Consider the following 12,157-nt stretch of genomic DNA (forward strand, 5'->3'; position numbering starts at 1 on the left):
AAGTAGTTGCTTCCCTTCATCACCGCAGGACTGATTGGAAGTGTTCTTAGTTTGTAAAGGTTCTCTGGAGTTGAAAGCTGGGACTGCCCTAAATACCCATTAATATTGAATTCCAATCCCTAGTGATAGTTGAGATTTTTTGTTCAAACTATATGAATTTGTTTAAAAAAGAGAGAAAGCGTTCTTTGAAGTAACTTCTTGCTGCAGCAAACCCTTGCTGTAAAAAAAACCCTTTGATCTCATATGATCTTCATTTCGGGTGTTTCTGTTCATTTGTCTTAAGCATGGGTTTTTTAGTCTTACGTAGTCGTGATAACTGCTTTGTCCCTTAGATCCCTCTATAATTGTTATTTTTCTGTACCTTGTATTTAGTGTGAGTGCTCTTTGCAGTGTGTCTGTTCTGCTGTTGATCTGCAGGATTTTTTTTTTTGCCAAAACATGGAGGTATTTCAAGTGGGTAGGTAGCAGCAAAGAGAAGGCTCCCTAGGAAATTTCCTCTGTGAAGTTACTTTTGGCTCAAATTCCTTTAAACCTGCTGACTTTTCCTTCGTAGCCCTTCTGCTTCTCATCTCCTTGTGCTGCTCTTGGTTTTTTGCATTCTTGTTATCTGACCACTTCTGTTCAAAGAAGGAACTGTAGTTTTTGAAGAAGTGTGGGTGTGAAAATACAGGAATATAAAGTAGCAGGAGTGTTTTTGCTGTGAATATTGCTTCCTTACTCTATTTGGAAATAATTTAAAGCATTTTCCCTGCCATGAGAAACGTGTTTTGGGGAGGAGTCCATGGCTCAGGCTTTTTCATATGAATTAGCAGCATGCAGCAAAGTATGACCTAGAAAATACTTGGACTCAGAAAGGTAGAGCTGTGAGAATATCTATTGTGAATTATCATCACAAAATAGTACTGCCATCTGAAATTAAGATTATTTTAGTAAGAAATTGCTAACATACTGGATGAAAAATCATTCAAAAAATAACTTCCAGTCCTATAAGCAGATCTGAAATCAAAGGATACTGTATTTTTGCAGTAGATCCAAAACCAAAACTGTAAGGAATACTGGGATTTCAATGCAGCATTTTCCTCAGCCCTTACCTCTCTTTTAACATTCAGAGGAGACTGGATTTCATTTTCTGTTCATGGTGGTTTTTTTAATGAAGTATGTATTAAAGGAGAAACAGTGTGTTTGTGGACTGGAACAATGTAAAGATTCTATTTAAACTTCCTTTACTGGAGGAAGCGTAGGTTACTTAAGCTGTGCACTACACGTTAAAGTCTCTTGGGAATTCTGAATCTTAAGAAAAAGAAAACCTATACCTGTGTAGGTTGTTTTTTTGGTTGGTTGGTTGGTTGGGTTTTTTTAAATTTCCTTGTTGAAGCAGAGTTTTTGATTTTATGTTCCCAATTGCAGGGAAAGCAATTTGGTAGTCTTCACCTTCTTGTAAAATAAAACATAACTAAAAGGCAAAATTCATATATATTATATGTTTTCGTTGTTCCTTATGTCCTTCATCTAAAACTTCATTCTATTTTTAGGGGAAAAACAAAGTTAGGCGAGTGAAGACGATTTATGACTGTCAGGCAGATAATGATGATGAACTCACATTTGTTGAAGGAGAAGTAATTATTGTAACTGGTGAAGAGGACCAAGAGTGGTGGGTATGTATCTCTTCCTTTTATAGTTCTGCATAACTTCTTTATGACTTTTAAAGGAAAGCCTCTTTTTCTGAATTTTGGGGGTTTGTTATTTTGGTTTGTGGGTGGTGTTTTTTTATTTTGTTGGGTTTTGGGGAGTTTTTTGTTTGAGCTAACATCCAGTCCTTAAACTTGTATTAGAGAAGACCCCCTTTCTCTGGTAGGATCTGTCTCTTCTGGGGAATCTGCTAGAACCATCCTGACTAGGTCTGGCTTTATTGCTGGCTCATAACAACACATATTTACATATGTCACTCGTTGTAATGCACACTAGCTTTTCATTAAATGAAGAGGTGGTGATTTTTACCCCATTTAGCATGCTCACACTCTTCATGAAAAATGAGATACGTAATTATCTTCAGTTCACCAGAAATGTTAAGTTATACCTACGGGGGTTGCTGGAAGTCTGAAAAACTATTTGTAATTAGTGCTGTAAGCTGATGGTTTTCCTCCTTAAATAAGAGGTAGTTAACCTTTTCTTTCCCTTCCTCCCTCCCATGCCATTGGTTTGTATCATACCCTTACCTACTCTGGATTGCATGTTGTTCTTTGGTTCTTGAGTGCTAACATCAGGTTTTTCTCAACCGTACTTGAAGGCTCCAGCCCTCCCTTGACACTCTACTTCTTACCTCCAAAGCCCTGCTACATCATACTTCCCTACCTAAGAATTATTACTGGGGAAAATGAGACAGATTTCATTTTGATTAAAACAAATTCTCATCGCAATGCTGCCTATGATTTCCTAATTTAAGTGCAGTGCAACCTTTGCCGTTTTGGTTCTAGCTACACTGTTTCCTCTCACTCATCATTTAAGTGTGGAAGATTTTCAACTGAAAAGATGGTATCAAAAGAGCAATGCCCAGTGAAAAGCTGGTGTATTAACCTTATCATCATCCAGTCCCTGATTATAGTTGCATTAGTTGCTGAATCTGTTTTGTGAAGCAGCTTTTTATGATCCCTGGGTACATGCCCGACAAGTTCCATGAAGTGCTCCAGTCTGAGTGTTTCTGAGAAGGGAAATGAGGGCTGTTGACTCATATGCTTCAAAAATTTGGCTCTACAAGAGGAAATGGCCAGCCCTGCATGTTTCCCCTTCCCATTTTGTTAGCTTGTGGAAGAGGAAGGAGGTACACTATTATTCTGAAAGTAGTGAGCAGTACTGCAGCAGGATGAGAAGAGGGTTTTGTGGTCAGTCAAGACTGCTACTCCAGTGCTATCAGTTTGACAGTTGTTTATAATTATGCATTTTAAACATGTAAAGTTCATATAGAAGGTGCCATTATTTTTTTTTTTTAAGAAATTGCTTGGCTATTTCTTTATAAATGATTATTATGTAAAACATGTAAGAAGTTGTACATGAAGGATACTTAATCAGACAATACTGTGATTTGTTATAAACACTAGTATGCACATAAATCATTAGGAATCATACTAATTCAATGAGAAAATAGCTGAGCCTTTATCACTTCAAATGAAGCATGCAGATTATCATAAGTAACTTCACAACTGTAGCAGACATTTCCCTTAAGTGAGATGTTTAGGGTTTATTCGGTTAACTAAGATGAATGGTTTTCAGAGATGTATATATCTTGTTACTGAAAGCTAGTCTGCCAGACAAAAGAAAATCAGGCTTCTGTTTTGGTGAGATTCTTGAAATTCAGTGGTGTATGTAAGTTGCCAAATAAAACTGTAGTTTCGTTCTCTTTAGATTTAGTTGGCTTAATTTGTCTTATTTATAATATGCTTGTACGGTTTTATTTTGTTCCTTTACACAAATTCCAGTGTTAACTAAGGTTTGCTTTAAACTGTCCAAGAACTTGCAAAGGCTCTGTAGGATCCATGCAGTTCTGCTGCTTTTGAATGAAGTAAATGCAGTCTACGAACTCCATGTGTACACACACATATGTATATATGTACGTTTTTCTCCTGTGTTGCAGATTGGCCACATCGAAGGACAGCCAGAGAGGAAAGGGGTCTTTCCAGTGTCCTTTGTGCACATTCTGTCAGACTAGTAAAAACAAACAAAAAATCCTAAACTTGAGCATTGCACATTCTTCATGCAAGACGGGCTTTTTAGCAAAAGCGAACGCTGCTGCCTCCCTGTAATCCTGTGCACAATTGTATATATAGCTGCTGTTACAAATTAAGAATTCATTTAAGTTTCACCTCATGAGGTTGAATTATATGTATTGTAAATATACTGTGTTATTCTGCCTTTGCCAGTATTATGGTAGCCTTGGAACCTGGCACGCCTTATTGGGTTCGTTGAAGCCATCCTCGGCATCTAGCACTTACATCTCTGTCTATGCTGTTCAAAATAGGTATGAACTGCCAGCTTTCCAAACATAGGTGGTCTCCGTCAACCATGTAACTGTACAGAAATGACTGTTCCTAATAACTCGGTATTCTCAATATACAATTAGCAGAAAGTTAGAATGAGTGAATGGTTTTGGACAATTTAAAAATGAGTCTGCAGTTTATAAGTGTATGCAGTTTACAGCTATGAAACCCACTTCGGTATTTATTTAATATAGTGCTCAGTTAAGTGTAATTATGAAGACAAATATTCACTGACTTTACAGATAACAGTAATGTTTTATGGTGTGCATACAGCATTTCATGTTTATATTATGTGGACCTATGCCAAACTGTGATTGCAGTTCCCCTGTGATATTACCTCACTATAAAAAGTTACAAATTTATTTCATTCGAAAACTTATTTTAATGAAAATTAGTCATATTGTTCTTTAGTAGATATATGTGAAATTTGCTGGTTTCTTTCACTGAATTCTTAGTAACCAAGGACTTCTAGAAAATGTTAACTGTTGACATTATGCATGCATTTAGACGCTTACTTGAAACCTGCCTTTGTACAAAAGTAGTACTGTAGTCATATAGCTACATTTGAAGAAAAGAACATTTTAACTTAATTGCTATTCAGATTAATGTGAGCTTGCAACAGTATTTGTTTATAGCTAAATTGGCTCTTTGAAAAATGATTTTGTGGGGGTTTTTTTCCTCTGTCTTCAACCTTGCTAAAAGTTAGTTACCTAAAATAAAATTTATTAAGTGGTGATATAAGGATAAATTTAAATTATTTTTAATTGCTCTAAAAAGTGGAAGTTAGGATGACCTCTCATGCATTTGATCAGGCTGTTAATGATAGAACTCAGATCACAAGTATCAGGCTGATTTTAGTAGAGTTCACTAAACTGTAACTGTAATAGTCTTAATTCAAAGCACCAAGTAACAGATGTACTGTTATAAAGCTAATTTCTAAGAAAATCTTTGGAAGGCTGCATTTGGCCTGAGGTTTCTTGAAAGTTGGTGTAAAGTTGCATTGCCAGAAAACACTTAAATGTATTACTGAAAACTTTCATTTCCTATGTCACTTTCAACATCATTTTTTAACTTTGAAACATAATGCAGTTGTGTTTTTCCCATAGTTTGTCTGTAGCAGGTTCCATGACTTTCATACATAGTTTTGTATTTGCTTTAAATGTTATTTTGGCTTCAGTACCTAGTACTGCTATTTCAAAGCAGATTGTCTTGGCTGCATGGGAAGATTTTCATTTCATAAAAATACATCTCAGACTTTCTGAGGGCTTTCATTTTTTAATTCAGTTTTACAAGACTGTAGTCAGTGAATATTTAATTCTGTTTGTGGTTAATATAGAAACAAATATCAGTCTAAACCCCACATGGAAAAAAATGCAAAACATTTATCAACTGTTAATGGTTTTATCATTTATAACAAAAGTTTATTAAAAAAAAAAATTATGCAATGAGTGAGCGAGCCTGCTGGCATCTAATCCTTCAGTATTACCAGCTCCAGTATTTCAGACTTTATTCTGTTTTTTATGGAAAGGAAGTCAGGATTAGCATTTATTTAGCATTCCATTTTATCCATTACTACAATGTTTTAAGTTGCATTAAAGAACAAAATCTATTCACTTTTGTGGTCAATTGTATTTTTAAGTGATCTTGAAATAAACTGATAAAAGCAAATCATATAAAGAAAACCTAGGCATGTAAAATTATGTAGAGTCAAATGTCTATTCTTTTCTACGCTCTTTAAAATAGTATACATATGCATTTTATAAAATTAAATGAGTTCCATCGGGAACACTAGTTCTGTTTATTCTGGCTTATTGTGGGTCATAAGAAACCTGAAAATGTATGATATTGATTGAGTTTAAGTACAGTATTCTATTTGAACTCAATGAGCCACTGTCTGCAATTTTGTACATGACATAGTATTTGGAAAGTCTAAATCTTTATGGAAAATTAGCTGATAAGGGGTTGGGGGGAGGGGCAGGGGAAGGTGCCCCCAGAGGGGGAAGTATGCTCTGCAGATGATGTCTTATTTACTGTTGAACAACAGTTGCTATTTATTTTTTTATTACATAGTACATCAACGTGTACAGAAATCAGATCTGGTCATGCCACTAGTTAAAATCTTGACTTCTCATTGAATGTTAAGGTAAAACATCAGTACACATGTCTATTCACATGTATTTAATGTGACAGTTTTTGAGTACTGTATGTGTTAATTTCTACTTTTTTAATATTTAAAATTGCTTTTAAATAAATGTATTCAGTTGATCCCAGATATCTGAACAAGGCCCTTTTGTCAACTGGAATATCTTCTAGGGAGAAAGTCTGGATTCCAAACAAGTAGAACTAAAACACTTGAAATGTTTTCTCTTGAATATAAAGCACCCCTTATATAATGCAATTAAGTGTGTATCTCTTTAACAGCTGTTAAATATGGATGCAATTGCCTTTATCTGGAAAACTTTACTTACTAAAGTTAGCATCAAACCACTTATTTTGTCCATGAGTTTCGATTGCTTTCTCTCTGGCTTCAGTAGGCTCTATGGAAAGCCAGCCCAGCGTGTCTTGTTTTCTACAGCTGGCCCTTCAAGTTGAAAAGAACCACTAGTTTTGGGCTTTTAAATTTACATAGGCTAAACATATGGGGCGAGGGGTGTGTGAAATATGGACGTGGGGCAGGGGAAGCAGTCTGGTGTTAAATATTCTGCTCTTGCTCAGTTTCTACCTTGTCACAATAGTTCAGGTAACAGCATTCAGAGATCCGTTGATTCCAATATCCTCAGTTCTCTGTCCTATTTGTATTACTTGTTCTTCATGACATGTATTGATTGCCTTTTGCAAGTCAAAATTGAGGTGGATATCTCATATACTGTTTAGAGCAGAAGAGACCAAGACAAAGACATGCCCAGAGAACTCTATTGTTGTTCGAAGTTTCAGTCTGCTTACCCTTTTCCTGGCAAACTTAAAGCTCATAGTTGAACAGAGACTGATTGGTAATCAAAACCAGTGAAAGTGGTGCAAATCTTAAAGACCAATCAGTGAAACTCAGAGATAGCTCCACCCTGCCCAACAAAAACCCAAATGCTCCAACTCTATAAATATGATTTAATTGTTTTCAGATGCTTCCCCCCCTCCCCAGATTCTGTGGTTGTGTGACAGTTCACCTGAGCATCAACAAAAACCAACTTTATGTTCCCCTGTTATAAGTTTATAGTTTCATGCCCTTCACACCCTAGACCAGTAACCCTCCTATGCCAAGAAACCTTGGGAGCAATGTCCCTAAGGTAAATAAAGTTCAGCTTCAGGCCTTAAATTCTTACAGACAACTTATCAACTTAGTCTTGAGTTTAAGGCTGTTGGGGGTGCTTTTATGAGACACTTTAGCCCTTCTAAAACACAGCTGGAGGCTTTTCAGATGGATGGCAGAATGCACACAGGACTGTAAGATGTTCTCATCTATATAGCTGCAAGCCAAAAATGTTCTTATCTAATACAAACTAACTATTTCAAGTTGTCTTAATGATACTTTTAGGGCTATACATAACATGATTTACAGTTCAGTCATCTGCTGAGAGAGTGCTCAGGTTTCTTCTTGAGATAAGCTGAGTGCTGTTTGTCAATTTGTATTTAAGCTTACACCCCCACCCCCCCCCCCGCCCCGCTGCAGCATGCACAAAACCTGTGAGTCTTGACTAGTTCTCGTCAGCTGCTGTTCGAGTAACACTAAAAACGATAGTGTGTCACAGTACAGGCTTTGCCTTGTTCCTCTGTAAATTACAGAACAGATCCTCCTGTCTGCAGTGAGGCGGATGTCTGCTCTAGTCTCTTTTTGTAATAGTGGGGGCGGGGGACAAACAATTTGTGACAGCTGTCACATCTGCTAACCATGTCAGAGCAGAGGAGAAGCTGATCTGTCATTTGCTGTACCACCTGAAGAATGTTTTGAATGAGCTTTAAGCTTACCTGGAACTTTAAATCCAGTGTTAATGCTACTCCGCAGTTCCTACCACTTTGCTCTTGGTTCTTGTAGTGTCTGATCAGAAACATCCCCTCCCCTAGTTCTTGCTGCTTTTTGCTGAAAGGCAGTGTGGGACTAGGTCCATTCCCCCATGGGATTTTTTTTCCCCAAGGCTTGAAGATGTTTCTTGTGCTTTAGTTACCACCAGAAATTTAGAAATCTGATTTTTCTCTCACAGTCACATTGTGTAGGTGATTCAAGGGAATCACCCTTGAACACTCAAACTAAACTGCTCCTGAATGGCTGCATTAGAGGTGATTTCATTGTATTTACCTTTTTTCAGTTCAAAGCAATAGTGTTAGGCTTGGTTTCTTGGTAACTAATTAATTTCCCCAGTTTCTTCCCCAGGGAATACTACAGGAAGAACTTCCTACAGCTGCCTGTAAACTTACAAAAGTAAGGAGTAGTGTGCAATAGCTTAAGTCTGAAGTTGCTCTCAAACCTAGTTTAGCAATGTTTTTCATCTCTTCCTGCTGCCACATCCCTGCATACAGTAGTAAGTGTCAACATGCCTCTGAGCTGCAGTTCTTAGTGTTTAAATAAAATCAAAAACTTACTTATCATAAAGGATTGAAACATGCTCCTGAACTTCAGACTGAAGAAAGACAAGCCTCCTCTTGAGCTGAATGTGCACAGAAGAGGTCAGCAACTGTTTCTTGGCTAAGCAGGGGTTTTGCAGTGGTTTTCTGATGCAATCTGCAGACTTCCTTAGTGACCTGGTCACACCAGTAGCCACACACTGCTTCAAAGACACCTCAAAGATGAAAGCAGACATTTATTCAAATTGGTGAAGATTATACTGCCTGTAATCACCTGTCCATACTGCAAGCCATCCCATCCGTGGCTCTAGACCTACACATCCACATGTCCTAGCCTTTCCTTTATGCATTGTAGATTTTGAATTCAGAGCTGTAGCTCTACTTTAGTAACGCTAGGCAAGAAAGCAAGAGCCCCAGGTAGCTGAGCAGTAAGTCAGCTGCAGCCAGCCACATGCTCTTGTTTCAGATGAGACTTTTTATTGTGTGGAAACCCATCCAGGAGCTGGAAAAAAGCCTTGTGGAGCAAGTCCAGGACCATTGCAGTAGTTCTGACCTCTGGATAGAAGCGTGGGGATGAAGGGCAGATTTGTGATCCAGGATCTTCCTCAGTCCCTATCCTCCCTACAGGAACTGGGCCAACCTCTGCAGAAAGAAACAGGAGAACAAATGCTAAACCTGCCTCTATAGGGTGCACAGAGCTGCTGGCCTACTTACAAGAGAAGTTGAGCAGCTTGGACATCCGGAGAGCAAGGAGCATTGAGCTTCATGTGAAGTGAACTTACACTGAGTGATGCTGGAAGATGGGGACTTCCGAGTCTTCTGCAGAATATAAGAACAAATCTGAACTCCACATGTGCTACAAGGTGGAGGTGTGAGAAGAGAAGAGCAGGGGCTGGGGACAACAGAAACCACAACTTGGACCTCTTTGAAAGGGTAAAAATTACTCCATCATTGATGTGAAGACCAATCGTAAGGAGTCAGCAGCTCTCCTGTGAGCACTGCCTCTAGGTGGGCCATGTACTCACCTCAAAGCTCAAGGTAATGCAGAGATTCAAGTGACATGAAGAAGTGAAGGTCCCTTGTCCAGGAGAAGCAGCAAGATCTTAGCAGGCAATAATGGTGGAGGGAGGGCAGGAGGGCAGTCAGACCATCTGGTCAGCACTATTGAAGTACCTGCTGTAGTAGCTGGGCCCTGTGAAGCAGCAGAAGGCACCAGATGTGCAGGCAGGGTCTGTGGCCAAGATGCAGTGAGCAGGAGCATTTGGCTGTAAGCAAGGAGGTGCCAGAGCCCTGCCAGACCAGTCCCTGGCAGCAGCCCCACGCAGGGCACAGGTCCACCTTAGACGTGGTTCTGGCACTCCCACTGTCTCCTCGGAGCAGGTCTGGAAGGGTTGCCTTGCTTAGGGATGGATTTCGCTCAGGATCATCCTTTAACGCAGCACCTGTGTTCCCACCAGGTCTGTCTGAGTGAGATGCTGCCGGGTCCAGCAGTTAGCTCCTTCTGTTCCCCTTTCCCTGCCAGGATCCAGAGGAAGTTCAGATGAAAAAGAAAATACTAAATTTGGTGGTGGAAAAACCTTCTCTACTTCAAAACCCTTGAGAGCAGGATTTTGTTCCTCTCACTTGCCCATAGCAGTTTTCTGCCTAAATGTTGTTCATGCAAAATGTGGCCCCTAGTAGTGTTTGTTTAGAGCGGGGTCGCCACCACCCTCTCTGTACAGTAAGCGCCTGGTCTGCCCATGATCCATAGCTTTAGCTGCTTGTCTGGTGGAATATGAAAGAAGGCACCAAGTTTAGTACTTCTGTATCGGGGTCCCGTTATCTACATGACTTCTCAGCGCCCCGGCCTCACTGCTGCCCACGTCTCCGTCTGCTTTGGGCCAAAGACAGGACTTGTAGCCATTGTGGCCGTTGCAGTGCGACCCGTGCCATGGCATGGGGCCTCTGGGGCTGCAAAGTGAGCTGAAGCACTAGAGCCCCCCACCAGCGACTGACAGTAAAGCTGGGCAGCAAAATGCCATTTAGAGAAATTACCTTAAGACGTTACCCCTGTCTAATCCCTGTCTCTTCCTGAAAGGGATTGACAATGCAGGAGAACAACAGCATCTGTTGCTGGAGGGAGAGCTTCCTCAGGGGCAGACTGGGATGGGGATCCTGTGTCCTGGGGGGACCCTCGCTTCTGCGACCAAGATGCCTTCAATCGTCAACACGAGATGGTGGAGAAACTGAACAAAGCACTTCAGGGATGTCACAACTGCTCCAGTGCCTCAGTGCACCCCAGAAACTGAAGCAGCTGTTCAGCTTTGATGAGTTTTTTCTTTAGTTTGGCAGGATCAGTCCTAAAGGCAATGTCTCGCTGCAGGGGTACGACTGCCAGGCCAGCTAACCAGGCTCTGACTGTAGCAGGGACCAACACCTGCATTTAGAGTTGCCAACAGCCCTGTCCCCAGGACTGTCACCTGCAGTGCCCTTCCCCAGGTGTCACCCTGCAGCCCCAGCCTCCTGCCAGGCCCGGGCAGTGCTCCAGCAGAGTGTGCAGCTAGAAGACTGTTGTAGAAGGTTGGTTTTGGTGCGCACGCATTTAAAGTTTGCAGGGTACTCCTGCACGTCGCTGGCTCCTTCCTATTTCTGCAAAACCTCGCTCGTGCTCTGCTTTGTCGCATGCTTTGTCCATGCCTGCCCAGAGCAGCCTGCCTGTCCGAGGCTGCCCTGCTGCGTAAGGAAGGGCTCCCCTTACCACCGGGACAGCGCCGGCTCCTGGCGAAGGGTCCCTCCTCACTCCCTGGGACGCGGCCACGGACCCCCCCGCCCCGCGTGGGGGCTGAGCCGGAGGGCTCTGACCTGCTCTCATTCCCTCCCCCGGCCCGACGGGCCTCCCTCCGCGGCTGCAGAGAAACACGCAGAGGGCAGGGGCACCCCACCCGAGTGCCACCTGCCCCACGGGGGCTGCCCGGGGTGAAGCCGCTGCTGCCGGGGGGGGGGGGGGCGGCACACCGGGGATCGCGGCCGGACGCGCCGAAGGTGCCGGGGCCGCCTCTCCCTCCCCCCGCGCCGCTTCCTTTTATAGCGATGCGGCACCGCGCCCGCCGCCGGCAGCCAACCTGTGGCCGTGACGCCGCCGCCCGGCAACCCGGAAGGCCAGGCTGCGCCCCGCGGGCTGCCCCGCCGCCCCGCCGCCCAGGTAGGCTGCCCGCGCCCCCCGCCGCGGGCGGAGCGGAGCGGGGCGGGGAGGGGCGCGGCTCGGCGGGAGCGGGGCGGCGGCGGCTGCTGGCGGGCGCCCCCCAGCCTCGGAGGCTGAGGGGCGCCGGGGCGAGGCACCTGAGGGGAGCGGGGCGTCGCCTGAGGGGAGCCGGGGTGGGCGCCTGAGGGAGACGGTGATCGCCTGAGGGGAACCGGGAGTGGGCACCTGTGGGGAGCGGGACGTCGCCTGAGGGGAGAGGCGGATCGCCTAGGGGAACTGGGGGTTGGCGCCTGAGAGAGACGGTGATCGCCTAAGGGGAACCGGGAGTGGGCAATTGTGGGGAGCGGGGGATCGGCTGAGGGGAGGGCAGAGGGGAGCCGGCGAGGACCCA

General features: G+C 43.0%; 1 protein-coding gene across 3 annotated transcripts in view; it reads left to right on the plus strand.

The window, feature by feature from the left end:
- Window positions 1-12,157, plus strand: part of ASAP1 (ArfGAP with SH3 domain, ankyrin repeat and PH domain 1) — a 220,773-nt gene that overhangs the window by 150,879 nt on the left and 57,737 nt on the right. For 2 of the 3 annotated variants that reach the window (XM_072851884.1, XM_072851886.1), the window contains 2 exons: window positions 1,533-1,655; window positions 3,629-5,644. In XM_072851884.1, the coding sequence (XP_072707985.1) occupies window positions 1,533-1,655; window positions 3,629-3,703 (198 nt within the window). In that variant the 3' untranslated portion in view covers window positions 3,704-5,644. Of the gene's footprint in view, window positions 1-1,532; window positions 1,656-3,628; window positions 5,645-12,157 lie in introns of those variants that run through there. The other variant, XM_072851885.1, reaches the window with a different exon arrangement.

Source organism: Ciconia boyciana, chromosome 2, assembly GCF_034638445.1.
Source record: "Ciconia boyciana chromosome 2, ASM3463844v1, whole genome shotgun sequence".
In the NCBI taxonomy this organism is placed as follows: domain Eukaryota; kingdom Metazoa; phylum Chordata; class Aves; order Ciconiiformes; family Ciconiidae; genus Ciconia; species Ciconia boyciana.